The sequence below is a fragment of the Pelodiscus sinensis genome, chromosome 2, assembly GCF_052426305.1.
Source record: "Pelodiscus sinensis isolate ZL-2025 chromosome 2, ASM5242630v1, whole genome shotgun sequence".
In the NCBI taxonomy this organism is placed as follows: domain Eukaryota; kingdom Metazoa; phylum Chordata; order Testudines; family Trionychidae; genus Pelodiscus; species Pelodiscus sinensis.
In genome coordinates, this window is record NC_143053.1 from 23,338,164 (window position 1) to 23,356,798 (window position 18,635).

Below are 18,635 nucleotides of genomic sequence, written 5' to 3' on the forward strand. Positions count from 1 at the left end.
ATTCCACACATGGATGGAAAAAAAATTAGAGGGAACATTAGTTACAGTCACTCTGGTTGTCCAGTTTGAACAGATCATGAAATCAAATTCACTGTTTTGAGAGGTTTTTTCTCAATGTAAAACCAAAAGCATGTTTGTTCACATTGCTGTTGGAAGAATCAAAGATGTATAGGGCTGGAAGGGACCTCTAAGAAGTCATCTAGTCCTGATCTCTGTGCTGAGGAAGGATTAAGTAAACCTAGACCATCCATAACAGCTGTTTGTCTAATCTGTTTCAATGCAGCCTCCCTAAATAACCAATTCCAGGGGCACAGAATTCTCTGTGGAGTCTAACCTGAGAAGTAACATAATAAGGACAACAGTTAAGAGGTGAAATTCTAGCTCTGTTGAACTCAATGGATTTTTTGCCATTGACTTCAACAGAGCCAAGATTGCAGTCCAGGGGCAAGTTGAGTGCAGGATCATGCCAAGAATAATTAATCATAGACATTAACATTACAGAGAAATCATCAGATTTTCCCTCTCCCCCACTACCTCATGTCACCTTGTTCACAGGATGCTTTACTTCGATTCTAGTTGCTTCTTCAAGGACAACAGACCTCATAGGTTTTTAAAGATCATATATAAATAACAGACCCATCTCTGTCTCAGTTTTCCTCTGCCAATTTCTCATATGTAACAGCCCATAGCAAGTAAAGGATACAGCAGGTTTGGAAGTTTTAGTATTAATGACGGTGGCAGATGTTCATTGATTGGTTTGTGCTTTAATCCATTTTTGCTGCTTCTAGTCATATATTTAGGATATTATTCAGGAGACAGAATCATTCCAGAGACCTGTAGTAGTAAAACTTGTTTCTTCATTAATCTTTTCAGCCCAGATCCTACATGCTCACAGTGGCAGACTCTGTAGTTGTAGCCTGCTAGTCTGTCCCACTTCTTGTTCTCACTCATTCTTTCTTTGAAACTGATCTTTTCCAGGTGCCAGGAGAGAATGAGAAGCACTGGAAGCCAGCACTGGTTGTACTGACCGAGAAGGACCTTTTAATGTATGACAGCATGCCGCGAATGAAAGAAGCTTGGTTCAGCCCTCTCCATACTTACCCTCTGCTAGCAACCAGGTAGCTTTACATTTTATTATGTACGCATCAGCAGTTATTAGGAGGGGTGAACCTGTTAAGAAAAGAGATACTCATGTACATCACACTTGAAATGTTATGTTTTTAGAGCTGAACCTTTCGTTGAGGTCTTGAAATGCTCAGTTTCTGTCCTCTTCCCCACTTCGGAATTCTGTCCAGGACTGGAATTGCCAAAATATCACAAGAAAGATTATTCACGTGATACTGTGGACCAAGAATTTAAACAGAAGGGGTGGAAATCTCATGAGAGAGCCTGCTCCCATGAGATTTCCAATCAAATTTGCAGACCCCAGAGCTTGAAATAGACATCTGCACTTCTGAATGCTTATCTGTGCTAAACCTACCAGGAAGTCAATGTAGGACATTACTGCTCAGGCTTGGAAACATGACACCAATTAGTGTTTCCACATCTGAGCTTTTAGAAACTCACTTATCACCAGAAGTCATGCCCATTTTTGGAATGTTTTACTTGTAGTATTGTTTGCGTTCCTGTTCTAAGTGGTTTATTTACAGCTTTTCCTAAGCCAATGAACTCTTATTCCTCTCCAACTCATCATCTGAAGAAGTGGGTTTTGCCACTCATGATACTATATATTTTTGTTAGTCTCTAAGGTGCCACAGGACTACTTATTGTTTTTAAAGACTACAGCATATTTCTTGACTAAACTAGTGTCCTTCCAGTGACCTAGAGTAGATTGCCTTCAGACAAAACTGAAGTGCAGTGCCACGCCAAAAATATTTTCACTAGTAAGCATCATATGAGAAATCATTGCCAAGCCAGCATGTAGAGCACAGGAAGTGCACACATCATACCATCGTATTTCCCCCACAAAGTGCAGTGTAAGTATTTTCCAACTGTGTTGTGGACTGCCTGCTTCTCTCAGGAATCTGACTCCCAATAGACCCCAGAGAGAAATAGTGGCTTGGGTCAGTATAGTGCACTTAAATCCAGAGTTGACACCATCAGGCATACAGCTGTCAGACATATTGACTTAATTTTTTTATTTACCAGCTGCTATGTGTGTGGTATCCTGCACTATGGAAAGATCTGCCCACACTTGTACCTTACACAGAGAGTCAACCATGGCTTTTGACACTAATGCTAATCATATTTGTCTGCTGGATCAGTCTCAAGGGTTGAGAAGGAGTTGCTGCTCTCATTCCCCTTGTCTGACTCAACTCAGATTATTCCTCAGTGCCATGCCATTCACTGGGACTGGTGCCAAGTCGCCAAGTGGTTTCACCCACAGCAAGCTCACTAGCTCCTTTTAGCTCTATACTCAACTCAGTTTTATAGCCTCACGAGCTAAGATTTTATTGTTGAATCATTCTGTGAAAAAAGAAATCAAAATGTATTCAAAGGGTCAAGGATATTAAAAGCTGTTTCCCCGCAAAATATCTAGACCCTCGGGAACATTCAGACGTAGTCAGAGAGAAATAACGTGTTCAGTTCTGGTCTCACTGCTTTGATGTAAAGTTAGGTGATCTCACTGTGCTCTTCTGCACACTGACAAGCATACAGCAGCAAATCCTAGAAGAGGGCAACAGTAGAAAGGTGTGTCAAAACTGCAGGACATGCTGACATTCCATCACCAGGCTGAGATACAGACTCAGTGCATACACCGTGACATTGCAGCAGCAGGTAGTAGTGCATACCAACGCTGTAAGGGTATGTTTACACAGCAAAGTTATTTCGAAATAGTTATTTCGAAATAACTTTCCTAGCATCTACACAGCCATTCTGTTATTTTGAAATTAATTCGAAATAGTGGAGGGCTTATTTTGAAATTCATAAACCTCATTCCATGAAGAATAGTGCCAATTTCAAAATTGCCATTTTGAAATAAGTGCTGTGTAGACACTTATTTTGAAATAGGGAACCTTCAGCCCTTTCCAGGGCCATAAGGCAACTTCTGACCTGATGCCCTGCCGGAACTGATTCTAACCAGCCTTAAATGCAATTCAACATCCACTCAGTTTGGACGTGCTATTTCGAAACAGAAAAACGCTATTTTGAAATGCATCTGACGAAGTGGGTCTTTGCCCACGAAAGCTTATGCTCCTACACTTCAGTTAGTCTATAAGGTGCCACAGGACTCCTTGTCGCTATTTTGAAATGAATTTTGTGTGTAGACGTGTTACTTCGAAATAAGCTATGTCGAATTAACTATTTCGAAATTAGATATTTTGAAATAACGCTGTAATGTAGACATACCCTAACATTGTATCAGGAAAGTTGGGCCAATGCAGGGACGATGGATCATCTTGTCTCATTGCAACATCCTTTTGCGCTGAGGAAGTGTCAGAATATTGGGACCTAGTGGGGGAGTAATCCTAACAGGGGCAAATGCTAACCTGAGGAAGCTTTAAAAGCATGGGGGATTAATCTGTGTCCACGATCTTTGCTAGAACTTTCTGAAACGTAAACAAGGAGGAATAAAAGAGAACTGAAATAACACATGACTTGTGTCCCAGACGGGGTTTTAAAAAACTCAAGCAATACAAGACACATATTGGATAGAGAGTGTCTCTCTCTGCTTTCTCTGAGGGATACATATTGTACCAACAGGTAGGTATTACTGTAGCACGCTGTGTGCATGAGAGACAGAGTGAAAAATCCTTGCCCAGGAAACAGAGACTGGAGACACAGTTATATGATTATTGCTGCTATGTGTCATTACATGCTGTGAGCTACACAGACCACATTGTTCAGCCAAATCAAGAGGGGCAGCCAGAACAGTTCACCTAGCTAGGGAGTAAGATTAACCACTGGTGCGTGGAGACATGTTGGCAGCTGGCAGGATGGTGAAGGGACACATTCACTGCTGCTGCCCATGCTGTGCCTGAGGGAATACAAGGAGCATGTCACTCTCTTGGACTCTCAAATTAGTACCTGGCACTCAACACTGATTTCTCCCCTAAAGACAGATTAAATGCCAAGATAGTATTTGCCATATTTAGTACAGACCCCACCCATCTCTCTCATTTTTCTTTTAACCTTCAGACACAGTCTCACATAGGTGGTCAACTAGCTGAAGGCTTTCAAGGAAGGAATTTTACACCTTCTTTGGGCCCCAAAACAAACCAACTATGCATGTGTCTCCATGTGCCCTTTAAAGCATTTTTGTGCAAAAACCATGTGAGCATCTACACTTGCCAATGACTTTTTGCAGTGAAACTTCTGAGTTCCACCACAAACAGAAAACCACCTCTATGAGAGGCCTGTCTTACTGGTGATATTGTTGTGGTGACTTGAAGACACATTCCTCCTGTTTACACAGTTTTTAGCTTCTGGACGCTATTCCATAATGCCTAGATCCATGGTGTCCAATACACTAGCCCAGGGGTTAGCAGCTTATGGCACGCATACCATAAGTGGCACACGAGCCGATTTCCAGTGGCACGCGTGGTAGGAGCTCAGTCCCAACCGCTGGAGCCCTTCGTCTTCCCTGGCAGCAGATTAGGCTGTGGTGGGAGGAGCAGCACTGTGAAGCCTCTGGGGCCAGTCTGGGATTGCATGGCCATGGTAGTGGTGCCTCCAGCCTCAGGGGTCGGCCAGGGACCATGTGGCTGCAGCAGTTGCTGAAAGGAACTCATGTCCAGAACCTCACACCCCAGTCCCCCTCACTTACTCCCCTCCTCCCACCAAGACCCTGCACCCCAGCTTGCTCCGACACAAGTGTTCCCTCTAAGCTGCGGGACAGCACAGCTTCACAGGTGATTAATCAGCCCCGCCTAGTCAGAGACTCAGGGCTCTGTGCATCCTCCCTCCTGGCCAGACACCCTACCCCCATCCTGGTCCTGCACCTTCCACTCTGGCCTGGCCAGATACCTACTTCCACCCTGCTCCTGCATCCACCATTGCTCCTGCACCCTCCCTTGCTCCTGCTTCCTCCCCCTGGTCAGACACCCTACTCCCAGCCTGCTTCTGCATCCTGTATCCCACCCAGACATCACAACCTCTCCCCCTTCTGCACCTATCTCTCTCCCAGATCCTGCACCCCATCCCTATTCCACTTCCTGGCAGCTCTGTCCTGCACATTGAATCCCTCATTTTTTACACTTAATCTGTTTAATAATTTCAATTAAACTGTTCTCCCCAGCTGCAGCACTAACAAAATTACTCTGGTGTAATTATGTAATTAATGGTGAGTTTCCATTAGCAACAGGTAGTCAGCGAAAAGATTTGGAGAGGGTGGGGCCTCATGAAAGGGATGGGGTCTCGGGGAAGAGATGGGGTAGACCCTGCTTGCCCTGACATTTAAAAAGTGATCTTGGGTGTAAAAATGTTGGAGACCACTGCCCTAATGTAATACCCCTGGAAGACTCAAGATAAAAGGGGGCAGTTTAGACTCTCCTAAGAGAGAAAGCAGTACAGGTTTGAAAGTGTTCCCCACATTTTGGGTTTGTTGAATGTTTATCTAGATATATTGCAGAAATGTTTGTGGAACTAGGGAGTACTCACAACAAACTATTAGTTGTGTTGTGTTCCGAAGCGTCAAAAATGTTTCCAGAAAAAGGCATTTACTATTAACCAAGTTAGCACCATTTAGGACACAGGACGTAGCTTTGTATTAGCTTTTTGGAATCATCGTGTATAGGTGGCAAATATTAAATCCAAGTTCAGTACTTAGCAGTTTTTCCATGTCTACTATGATAGGGTATGTCTACACTACCACCCTAGTTCGAACTAGGGTGGTAGTGTAGACATACCCATATATAGTGCAGTTATATTGGAGGGATTTTTGTTAACATCTACAAGCACTTTCCAGAAATTTAACATTGAATTCTTTTAAGCTGCACACAGTCCTGCAATGTGAATAAGTATTGTTATCCCAGCAGGACAAATGAGGGCAAACTGGAATATACATATTATGGAGGAAAACACCTCAGACTCAGCACCAGACCCAGAAGCCCTAACACCCAATCACTACTTCTAGTCCCAAAGTAAAATGCTCCCAGCATATGATTTAATACGCCATGTTCCTCACAAAACTGGGAGTACAGATGATGATGTCTTCTCCAGTCTTCACACCCACTGATGGCGGGGGAGGAATAAAGGGGAAGACTGCCTCAGGACCCAGTGATTAAAAAGGGCCAGGGTTCTTAGCCGCTTGAGGTCTGGCTCAGGTTGGGAGTGACACGGTGCAGAGCGCAGTGGTGGAAAAAGTACCCCAAAAAGTTACTTAAGTAAAAGTACTGCTACTTTGGAAAAAATGTAATTATGTAAAAGTCAAAGTATCCTTCTGGAAAACTACTTGAGTAAAAGTACTACAGTATCACATCTTAATTATATTAAAGTATCCAGAAGTAAAAAGTAGTCATCTATGGTTAACCACCCGAATTATCATAGGGCACTGTTATTTTTCACACACACACACACACACACACACACACACACACACACACACTGTGCACACATATATATATATACACACACACACACACACACTTAGGCTACGTCTACACTGGCATGATTTTCCGAAAATGCTTTTAATGGAAAAGTTTTCCGTTAAAAGCATTTTCGGAAAAGCACGTCTAGATTGTCAGGATGCTTTTCCGCAAAAGCACTTTTAGCGGAAAAGCGTCCGTGGCCAATCTAGACGCAGTTTTCCACAAAAAAGCCCCGATCGCCATTTTCGTGACCAGCAGACCAGGGAGACGCGGAGCAAAGCCGCGGAGAACGCGGGCGGCGGGACCGTGGCGCGTCTGGGCGGTCCCACTGCCCGCGTCCTCCGCGGCAAGAAAAGCCGCTCTGCATCTCCCTGGTCTGCTGGGGGGGCCACCCCAGCAGACCAGGGAGACGCGGAGCAAAGCCGCGGAGGACATGGGCGGAGGGACCGCCGAGATGCGCCGCGGTCCCACCGCCCGTGTCCTCTGCAGCTTTGCTCCGCGTCTCCCTGGTCTGCTGGGGGGGGGGGGGGGCGCAGCTAGTGTGCCCCCCCCCCAGCAGACCAGGCTTTTCTTGCCGACGCCTGGGGTAGAGCAGCTGGGGTGCTGCCGGGTTGGTCTCCGCAGCGCCGAGGTGCGGCACTGCGGGGACCTACCCGGCAGCTCCCCAGCTGCTCTGTCCCAGGCGTCCAGATTCAGCCACTGTTGAAACTGATCAGCGGCCGATTCCAGGAAGCCCGAGGCAGAGCAGCTCTGCTTCAGGCTTCTTGGAATCAGCCACTGGTCAGTTTCAACAGCGGCTGAATCTGGACGCCAGTTCTGACTTACATACAGATTCAACTTAAGAACAAACCTACAGTCCCTATCTTGTACGTAACCCGGGGACTGCCTGTACAATATTCACACATCTACTATCCATTTATATTTCAAATCTGAAAATTAAATGTAGTCACAGCCCTCATTTATATAGCTAAAGAGTGACTAAATTAAATACAGGCGTCAAATTAAAGAAACATATTTATGTTGTCCAGATTCACAAGGCTTCCCACAGTCCAGATTAACTCTTTTGGGGTCACAGGGTTAGTAAATTTTGTTAAAGCCCCCCCCCCCAGCTCTGGTGTGAGGCCAAAATGAGGGGTTCAGTGTGTGGGAGGGGGCTGCCAGGGAGTGGGATAGGGATGGAGGTCGGGTGCTGGAGCTGGTTGGGAGGGAGGTGCAGGAGTGGGCTGAGGGTGGTGTGTCTGGAAGGGTAAGAGGGTGCAGGAGCAGACCAGAGCTGGGAGAGCTGGGCAGAAGGGGTGTGTGTGGAAAAGGGATGGGGTCTGGCCATGAGAAGGGTGGGGCGTGCTTACCTAGCTCCGCGTTCCCCGCCACTTCCTTTGGCCGAAATCCGACTGATGGGAGCAGTGGGCAAACCCTTCTACCATCAGTTTCCAGCATTGCATTTCCCCAGCCGTGGGGAGGGTGAGCGGCAGCACCCAGCACCACACTTGTTCTCCCCCGCCCACCAGATACAGCCCGTGAGGCTCGGTGCTCCCCACCCCGCATAGATACTGCTTTTGAATTAAAAGTTGTTGATGAGGCTATTAAGAGGCTTCTTTGCGGGCAGTGTCATTGTGCTTGTTGATTGATTATTATTTTAAAAAAATCATCACCACATGAGGACTGGATGCTTTATGCATGCGTCTGTGCTTTAGCCAATCAGAATGCTGGCTTGCACAAGTGTCAGTGGGGTGATGAAAGTAGTGAGTAACTAAGCGCTTCCGGAAACAGTAGTGGAGTAAAAAGTACAGTATTTTCTAAAAACCCTACTTGAGTAAAAGTAGAAGTATCACAAAAATAAATTACTTGAGTAAAGTGCGAATACTGAAAAAATGTATTTGTGTAGTGTAACAAATTATTTCCACCTCTGGCAGAGCAGTCCAGACAGCACTGAGAATTAGCTGCCCAAGCCCCACCCCTTCCACCCAAGGCCCTGCCCCTTCTGGGTTGGGAAAAAGGTGCCACCCTCCCCTGTTCAGGGTCCCAGCAATTCTGTCAGTCCCCCCTGCTGATCTTATATGGATGCCTAACGTTTATATGCCAACGTATTGAAAAAAATCCAACAGAAAAAAAAGAGAGATCCATGTAAACCTACTGGTGGCAAATAACAAGCAAACAAGGACAGGCTGAAATTCTGTGACTGCAGCGCAGTAGAAATACTGTACCCCTTATCCTACCTCTGGGTTCCTCTGCTCATTGCCCAAGGTAGATTGAACAAATCTTTGTACTTTTTCAGTGTTCAGCAGCATTTCAAATATGCTTTAGCTTAGCAAAAAATGTTTTCCCAAGGACTTATGGAAAAAAAGCTGAAAGATGAGAACAGCCAAGATTACAACATGCTGTCTGAAAACTTCCCAGGTGAAAAGTTATAAATTGCACCCAGTGAATGCACAGGAGGGTATTGGACAATGTGCCAGTCACTAACAAATGTATGAAAGCAGCAGTCAACATCATCAATTGTTGTTAAAAAAAATAACTGCTTTGTTTGGCAGATAATCAAATTAGGAGTCCTACTGGGCTTTGAATAAGAAAACAAAAGTAACAGGATGTTTAAAAAAAGACCACAGCTAGTAGCAGATGTGATTAACTAGCTCAAAAAAAAAGAAAAGCTGTAGGGGTGTCCAAACAGTGAGACCCCACTTACCCACAAAGAGATCAGCCAAATGTGTGCTTCAGGCATAATTTGCTCATATTCAGGGCTTCATAAAATGAACATACATGGGGTCTGAAGGATTTTTTTTTACCCATTTCACTATGTGTAACATTGCACAAGTGCCTAGGTACACTGTGTCATTGTTTTTCCCAGTCTTCATTTTCATAAGCCTCTTTGCACCTCTTCCCACCAGCTTAAATAGAATTTATGAAGTAAAGGTTTCTCATAAGCCTAGAAGCTGCTGTAGTGAGAACTCCCCACTATGTCCCACCCAGCAGACAGGAGTCTCTTTCATTTGTTACTAGCAGGCAGGCAATTTTGTATCCATTGTGAACTGGGACAGGATAGAATTACAACACACACACTTTAAAAGAATTTACAACACACACACAACACACACTGAGCTAACATTTTCCAAAACGCCCAAGTATCTTAGAGCCATAAGTCCCTTTTTCGAGAGTCTCGAGGCTCGTCTACTGACAGTGATGCAGCTGCAGTACATCTGGTGAAAACGCTCTACACCGATGGGAGAGAGTTTCTTCCATTGGCACAATAAAATTACCTCTGTGAGTGGTAGCAGCTATGGAGGCAGGAGAAGCTGTACACATCAGCGCATACATCGGTCTAAGGGGCAAAGCTAGGACGAGTAACTAATATGTCTACACAACTTTTTTTTGCGGAAGGGCAATGCAAATGAAGCACCGATTAGCATTTTCGTGGGCTTCATTTGCATAATCTTTTCCAATCCATTTTTGCACAAGAGGTTTTTGTGCAAAAACATGCAGCATGGACATTTCCGTTTTGCCCCAAACCCCCTTTTTGCGCAAGATCCTCTGGGAGAGGCATAAGGATCTTGTGCAAAAAGGGGATTTTGTGCAAAACGGAAACGTCCACACTGCATATTTTTGCGCAAAAACCTCTTGCGCAAAAACGGATCGGAAGAGACTATGCAAATGAAGCACGTGAAAATGCTAATCGGTGCTTCATTTGCATTGCTCTTCTGCAAAAAAATCCCGGTAGTGTAGACATAGCCTGAGCGGGGACAGCATTTCAAAGGGCCTACCTGTTCAAGAGCACGTCTAAAGGGGGAACTCAGGAGTGCTTTGTGTAGAACAGGAGTAATAGTACCAGGTTAGGTTTTTCAAAGCTTTCTGCTCAACTGAGCGGCTTGATGACAGCACTTGATATAGAACTTACATCGATGCCTTCTGACATAAATCTTAGCCGAGCAGTTGAATACCTGCTTTGAAAATTCTCCCCAGGGTGGCAGGGAGAATTTCACTGTCATTTGTGAAGGTTTTTCTGTGCCACAACAAATGCTGGAGATTCCTTTCGTATCATTAAAGGAAAATGCAGACCACAGAGTCCCACCAGCAGCGACACCTTGGTTCGTATTCTTCATGTCACAGTACTATGCCTATGTAATAAAATTAAGGAAAAAACCAGAAAGCAGACAGAATAAAAATAGAACAGGGAGCAATCTGAAAAATTAATCTGTATTGTCAGCTCTCTAAGGAATGTAAAGAAGACATTTTACAGTAACTGTCGATTCCTAGTACACCTCCCATCAACTTAGTCCTGAGCAGACTTGTTTAAAATTACCAACATTCTTGTGCCCCCTGGTGGCTGCTCTGAATTCTGGTGACAGCATTGGTTGAAAGTTGAAGGTTATGCTAGTGACCAGCTTCCAGTCTCCCTCTGTAGTTCTTTGTAGAGCATCCACCATTGAATAACCTTCACCATTCATGTTAAAAGAGGTCGCTGGAAAGATGTGCATGCTAGTGAATGCTCTGACATTCTGCAGTTTTATTAAGACTGACTGCAAGCTCCCGAAGGGGTCTTGCATATCCTCTCAAACAAAGAACTGATTTTTATGTCAACCAACTGAATGGAGCAGCTTAAACAACATGCTCTTTGGGTTTGCAAAAAGAACTGGTATGGCTGGCATTCTTAAATGGATGTTGGGTTTTTCAATTGGCCTGCTGTTTCCAATACTTCATAGGAGCAGCAATAGAAGTGGCCAAAAGTAAACTGGGGAGCCCTTTCTTAGATCTAAATACCTCAGCAATGATACCCCATAATATTAATTCCCTCCTGAATACTTGTGTAGTTCATGTCACTCTGCATGACTTTGCAAAGCCTGATCTCTAATTGGATATACAATTGATGCCACAGTGAGTAGAATTTTAAATAATATTCCTTTAAAAACTTTTCAGTAATGTACCTGAAATTCTAGTAGTCAGATTAAGTAAGAAGGTAGTGGTGTGGATGAGAAAGTAGGGAGTAAACATGGTTCATACTGGGTGTGATATTCAGGTTACCAGGTAGGTCCAATATGCTGCTCATGTCTGCCAACATATTGTAGAACCGTAATGTTAGCCCTGCTGTATTTTTTATATTATTGATAACATGCAATGCCATTTTGCTGTAGATGTGAACTAGTTTTAGGCACTTGCCATCTGAGAGTGTGGTTTCCAAATTGAGTGGCATGCTGTGTGACAAGTTCTGGGAAGTACTTGTTAGAGCAGTTAATGAACTCTGTCCGCAGCAGAAAGAATGTGACAGAGGGCTCTGAAATGTTTTCCTAGAGTACAATTTCCCATAGAAATTAATGTTAAGTCTGGGCTCTGTGGCTTACTGTTTTATAATGACAGTTTGATATTGTAAAACACCCCATACTTACGGTTATGAAACCTCCTTACTTGTCACCGGGGCAGCGTGCAAGTGAGAGGGAACTGAGGCCCAGACATACTATATGCAGTGGTGTTATGAAGAACTTGGTATTAGGGATACGAATGAGTAACCATACAGGGTGATGCTTTCGAGGCACTGCTTAACTGGTACCTTGGAGGATCCCTCGCCCACATTTGCCACAACCTCCTCAGGGGTTGGGAGCTGGTCATCCCCCCCCCCCACGCGGGGGAAACAGGAGCCATTCCCTCCTCCCCATGCGGGAGGGTATGGGGGAGCAGCACTTAAACCTAAAGTTTAACCAGTTAGCTGATTAACTGGGATTTTACATCCCTATTCTGTGTCAGCTGGAAAGCTTGTCTCTCTCACTAACAGAAGCTGGTACAACAAAACATATCACCTCCCCCACCTTGTCAGCTTCACATACTGTCATTTACCAAAGGAATTTAGAAGGACAGCCAGGAGTATAACCAGGAGCACTGACTCTGCTCTGAAAGTCCAGGGCCCAATGGCCCTTAGGGTATGTCTACACTGCCACCCTAGTTCGAACTAGGGTGGCTAATGTAGGCATTCGAAGTTGCAAATGAAGCCCGGGATTTAAATATCCCAGGCTTCATTTGCATCTTGCCGGGTGCCGCCATTTTTAAATCCCCCTTAGTGCAGACTCCGGGCCCGCGGCTACACGCGGCACGGAGTAGGTAGTTCCAATTAGGCTCTCTAATTTGAACTACCGGTACTCCTCATTCCACAAAGAGAGCCTAATTCGAACTACCTACTCCATGCCACGTGTAGCCGCGGGCCCGGAGTCTGCACTAAGGGGGATTTAAAAATGGCGGCGCCTGGCAAGATGCAAATGAAGCCCGGGATATTTAAATCCCGGGCTTCATTTGCAACTTCGAATGCCTACATTAGCCACCCTAGTTCGAACTAGGGTGGCAGTGTAGACATACCCTTACAGAGTAAGCTCCATTTCTGCCTCTTCCTCCATCAAGTCGCATGGCTGCAGTGGAGGAATGCTGTCTGCTGTCCTCAGAATCCTCCCGCAAAAGAGGGAAGGGTGCCAAAGTTCAGAAGGGGGCTGTGAAAGTTAACGCTTCAAGCCAGGTCTGCCTTGCAGGCATGAGTGGCAGGTGACTGGCGGGCTTGGGTAGGTTAGACTCCAGTTGGCCTGTCCCTTTTGCCTGGGACTCTGCCCCCCCTATGTCCATTCCCCTCCAGAGCTCAGAGGATCTCTCCAGCCCAGCTCACCTTGAAGCACTGCTCCTGCCACCCATAGTCCCTGCCTACAGGCTGGTCCCCACCCTCCTTCAAGAGGGAAGGATCATGTTACAGGAGTGCAACAGAAATTGCTAGTTGGGAATTAATATTTTGATGTAGGGATTATCTTACATTGCAGATATTGGAGAAGTGGCTTTTTATTATATATTGTCTCTGTGTACGTTTATCATTTGCATAGGTTGAGATAAAAAATACATCTATTTTCCTGTTTTCTTCAGGTGTCAGTTTTGTAAGAATGATTCTAGTTTCACTTTATCAGTCTCTCTCGGGTTTAGTGTTTAGCCCTCAAAGGGTGAAATATGTTCTCTGCATTCATCATTACAATTCAACTGTTGCAATGTCCTTGAATTACTTCTCTAACTTCCTACCCTCTCTTTAAAATATGGATAATCTCTAGGAGAAATGAGATATTTGGTTGTCATTTTTATTTCAAAATGACTGTTTTTGAAATTTAGTTTTTGGGCTAGTGAACAAACCTTTCTTTTTACTCTGAAGATTAGCTGGTCATCCTGGAGTAAAAGTAGCTTCAGTTTTTCTTTATATACGACAAAACACGAGAGGAAAAAAAAATCAAGGTTAGGGTTATGGTATCTGGTATATTTGAGATTATTTGTGCTTGAGTTGTTTAAGGAAAAATATATAGAAAATGGTACTTGGTGTCTGCCCATGGATATTTAATAGGTGCCTGTTACCTTGTTGTCTTTCATCATTTAGACTGAAGATTTTAGATAAAGATGCATTGTGCCACTGGAAGGAAGAGGTTTCTCTCTGTATAATAATAAAGACTAACAGGTTAAAGTGCCACAGGACTCCTCATTGTTTCTGCAGATGCAGACTAACACAGTAGCCCCTCTGAGACTTCTCTCTATAATGTTATCTGAATTAGCACTCATATTTCTGAAGCAAATTAAACAGTTTAGGGCTTAAGCATTAAAGCCAGAGTCAGGTGCACTATTGTGTAGCTAATTTTTATGCACAATTGCCAACAATCCCTAATGCAAATTGACTGGTTTGTATACTCAGATGAACATTTAGAAAACCTGTCGTCCATTTAGACATACTAGGGCTCCTAGTGCTCTAATTGCAAGGGCGTTTAGGGGTGCACTATTCTGTGCTTTAATGTTTTGATAATCAGGCCCAGCAACTATCATTTCTAGTCAAATAAGATTTTGGGGCTGCTTGATTGTGTTGTGTCCAGTTCCTGGAAGACCTGTGCATATCACAGAACCCTTCCCTCCCCAGCTAGCACTGTTTGCCACTCTTGTTGACAGCAGCAACAGGGATGTCTAGCTCTGAGTGGGTTTGGAAACTGAGTCACTCCCTTTCCCATGTGCAGGTCAAGGGTTAGGCCTCTTGCCCTGCCTCTGCCCAGTCTGTGCCTGTTATGTGGGTAACCAGAAACCTTCAGTTCTCCATGGCTGAAGCATATAAGAACATAAGAATGGCCGTACTGGGTCAGACCAAAGCTCCATCTAGCCCAGTAGCCTGTCTGCTGTCAGTGGCCAGCGCCAAGTGCCCCGGACGGGGTGGACTGAAGACAATGATCAAGTGATTTGTCTCATGCCATCCATCTCCAGTCTCTGACAAACAGAGGCCAGGGACACCATTTGTATCCCTTGGCTAATAGCCTTTTATGGACCTAACCTCCATGAAATTATCTAGCTTCTCTTTAAACTCTGTTATAGTCCTAGCCTTCACAGCCTCCTCTGGCAAGGAGTTCCACAGGTTGACTACGCACTGTGTGAAGAAGAATGTTCTTTTATTAGTTTTAAACCTGCTACCCATTAATTTCATTTGGTGTCCTCTAGTTCTTCTATTATGGGAACTAATAAATAACTTTTCTTTATTCACCCTCTCCATACCACTCATGATTTTATAGACCTCTATCATATCTCCACTTAGTCTCCTCTTTTCTAAACTGAAAAGTCCCACCTTTTCATTCCATTGCGTACAGCTGCATGACATGAAACTCTGGACAGCATCGAGCCATGAAAACATTTTATTTAATTTTTAATTTTTAATCTGATTTCAGGTTGGTCCATTCAGGTCCAACTAAGGGATCCCCACAATCTGGGGTGGATTTGTCTTTTGCAACGCGCACCGGTACACGGCAAGGGATCGAAACGCATCTCTTCAGGACAGAGACTAGCAGAGATCTCTCCCTGTGGACAAGGAACATAGTGCAGGGTTGCCATAACTCAGCTGAACTCATCACGGAAATCAAAACCTGTGAGTAACACTGGGAAGTTCTTCTTCTTTACATTGAGTCACTTCGGCGTTTGCCCTTAGGCCTGTTTCTCAGCACGAGACTCAAAACGCTGGGTCTGGGATCGTTAGTCCAGGATCAATGCTTGGGGAAGTTGATTGGTCTGCCCAAATTTTTTCCACCAGAGCTGATTGAAATTTCAGAATGGAGACGGAGTTTCTGTGAAAAATGCATGGCTGCTTTTGCAGCCCACTCTTAGCTTCTCTTAACTGTGACAAGGGGTGTGGTTTCAGGCCCCGTAGTGTGTAATCCTGACTTCCATTTTGCTCTTTTCTTCTTCATATCAGCTAATAATGCCTGAAGTGCTAGAGCCAGAGATGGGGACCTCCTGCCTTTGGAAAGTGTCATGAGGAGAATGGAGGGGTTCATGCTGCTGCTAAGCTTCTAGTTCAAAGGGCCACAGCTCTGTGACCCCTGGAAGGAACATCCTCTTGGCAGAGCTGTCCCATCCATAGGTCTCCCCAGGCCCTGCACTTTGGGGGACCCCACAGTGGCTGCCTCAACTATCTTATGCATGAGCAGGGTGCAAGGTGGAAGTAGGGGTTGCCCTGCATCCCCTCTCACCATCGATTGCAATCTCCTGGCTTATGTCATGTGAGAGAGAGCCAAGGGGCCGAGCAGGGGTGAGGCTTGGAGGAAGGGGTGGAGCAGGAGTGGGACAAGGATGGAGCAGAAGTGGAGTGGGGCCAAAGAGGGTTGTCCCAGGCTACATTCCTGAAGTGATGGAGGGGACTTACCCCAGGCCCGGCGCCCTCCAAGGGAAAGCCCTGCATCCTGGAGTAAGGGAAACATCAGGAAGAGGGCATAAAGGTTACTGGTGATCTGACTAGGGCACCTATCTGGAAAAAGGAATGGGTAAGGTAGGAGCCATGAGTATCCAAAACTCACAAATAGATCTTGGCCACTTACCCACCTTGACCTGCATTTTTTAAATCAATAATGGGGGCCAGTCTATTAGCAATGGGTGCAAACTACCTCCCCCTGTAAGACAACTGCCTTCCATCTGTGATGCAATCAAGACTGTGAGCGAGCACAGGAGTCTCTCTTCTTCAAGCTTGACTACATAGGGAAAATAGGATAACTATTCTGGATTAACTCCCTGACTGGATTCCTTCATTTTGGAACAAGAGTGTCCAGAAGAGGAGTTATTCAAGAACAGAAATAATGCTTCAAATTCACACACCCCCAATTCCAGAATAACTGCCCCATGTGGACAAGCCCATATTTTGCCTACTGGTCTCAAATGCCTGGCGGAGTCCCCCTCACCTTGCCACTCCTATTGGTTGATTTGCCTTTTTGCTTGTCCAAAGGGGTATGGTACGCACTGTGCAAGACCCATCCCCTGGTAAAACCCTTGTTTTGTGTTGTCCTTGCCACTTCACTCTTTCCTTTCATCAATGCTGTTAAAATCAGAGACTCCCTCTATTCTACCTAAGATCTGAGTCTCGTCTGGTGCTCGATCCCCAAGCTAACCTAAAGGTTAAATCAGCCATGGTGCAGAATTCCTGAAGCAATAGCTACTGCTTACAATCATCAGGGTCTTTTTTTCAATTACCATGAAACTAATTAGTATTCAAAAGTGTCTTCCTCTTTCTTGAAATTCTTGAGTGATTCCCTTTGCGGCTTTTAGCTTTCGCAGCTCATATAGTGCTCAAAGAGGGAGGCTGTCTCTTTGAATGTCTGGTATGCAAGTGGTGGGAAGAGAGTACCTGAAACTAAAGTTTGAGATTTTCTTGTGTATCTTGGCATTTAGAGATATCCACGTGCTGGGTACGACGAATTAGGTCAAGGGGAATGACTTCTTTTATTTACTCTCTGCAATATCCAACACATTAATTGAACTGTATGTATATTTGAATCCTGTTTGGGTGTTGTAAAGCAGAAAGAATTACAGTAGCCTTTCACAGTCTGGAAATACAGAACAGGGACTTGATTAATTCACTGTAAGGCTACATCAAATGTGAAATTTCACCAGCTATCAGTCAGGTCTCAGTGCTACCTTTCAAAGTTGTTCTCCTCAGCTCTTCAGTCCAGAAGTTTTAAGAAATAAAACTTGTATTTAATGCTAAGAGATATAAACAACTGTTCTAATTTTAGGGCATATCCAAACAACACCTTCACCTATGATTTTGTGACCAGTGACCAGCAGGTACCTTAACTGTAACAGCTCAGTTTATATCCACTCAGCTGCCTTTCTTCCATCCATGTCGAACACTTGTCTGCCTAGCTCCATCCTGATGAGGACATTCATGTCAGTTGAACCACGTGCTTTTGTAAGGAGCAGTGTCTCCTGAGAAGAGGCCAGATCAGCAGCTTTTGCGGCAGTACATTCCAATGTGTCCTAGTGCAGGGAAGGAACTGCTTGGGAGAAAAGAGGCTCGAGCAACCAAACCAGCTACTGAGACCAGGAGCAGTGAAAGCTTCCTAAATAGGGTGGGGGGCACCGGCCAAAGCCATCCTTAACCTCTATGCAAAATAAAAAGTACTGTGTAGGGCCCCATAAATCCTAAGGATGGTCCTGCCACCAGCATCAAACCATGGCAACCCCTTGCCCCCAAATCCCTGCCCTGCCCCTTCTCCTCGGCTACGTCTACACTGGCCCCTTTTCCGGAAGGGGCATGTAAATTTCATGAGTCGTAGTAGGGAAATGCGCGGGGGATTTAAATATCCCCCGCGGCATTTAAATAAAAATGTCCGCCGCTTTTTTCCGGCTTTTAAAAAAGCTGGAAAAGAGCGTCTACACTGGCCCCGATCCTCCGGAAAAAGTGCCCTTTTCCGGAGGATCTTATTCCTACTTCGAATAAGGAATAAGATCCTCCGGAAAAGGGCACTTTTTCCGGAGGATCGGGGCCAGTGTAGACGCTCTTTTCCGGCTTTTTTAAAAGCCGGAAAAAAGCGGCGGACATTTTTATTTAAATGCCGTGGGGGATATTTAAATCCCCCGCGCATTTCCCTACTACGACTCATGAAATTTACATGCCCCTTCCGGAAAAGGGGCCAGTGTAGACGAGCCCCCTCTAGTCTCTGCCCCACACTGTCTGTTTCCTCGAGGCCCAGCCTCACATTGCCTCTTTCCTCGAAGACTCCTGCCCCCACTCGCATCTCTCCATGTGCCCCATCACTTGTCCTTACAGCTTGTAAAAAGTGGCACAGCCACACCCTGTCCCCGTTCCTGCAT

General features: G+C 45.0%; 1 protein-coding gene across 1 annotated transcript in view; it reads left to right on the forward strand.

Annotated features, from left to right (window-relative positions):
• Positions 1-18,635, forward strand: part of SNTB1 (syntrophin beta 1) — a 195,532-nt gene that overhangs the window by 166,695 nt on the left and 10,202 nt on the right. The window contains exons 4-5 of the mRNA XM_006137515.5: positions 979-1,118; positions 15,224-15,420. Of these exons, the coding sequence (XP_006137577.3) occupies positions 979-1,118; positions 15,224-15,420 (337 nt within the window). The remainder of the gene's footprint in view (positions 1-978; positions 1,119-15,223; positions 15,421-18,635) is intronic.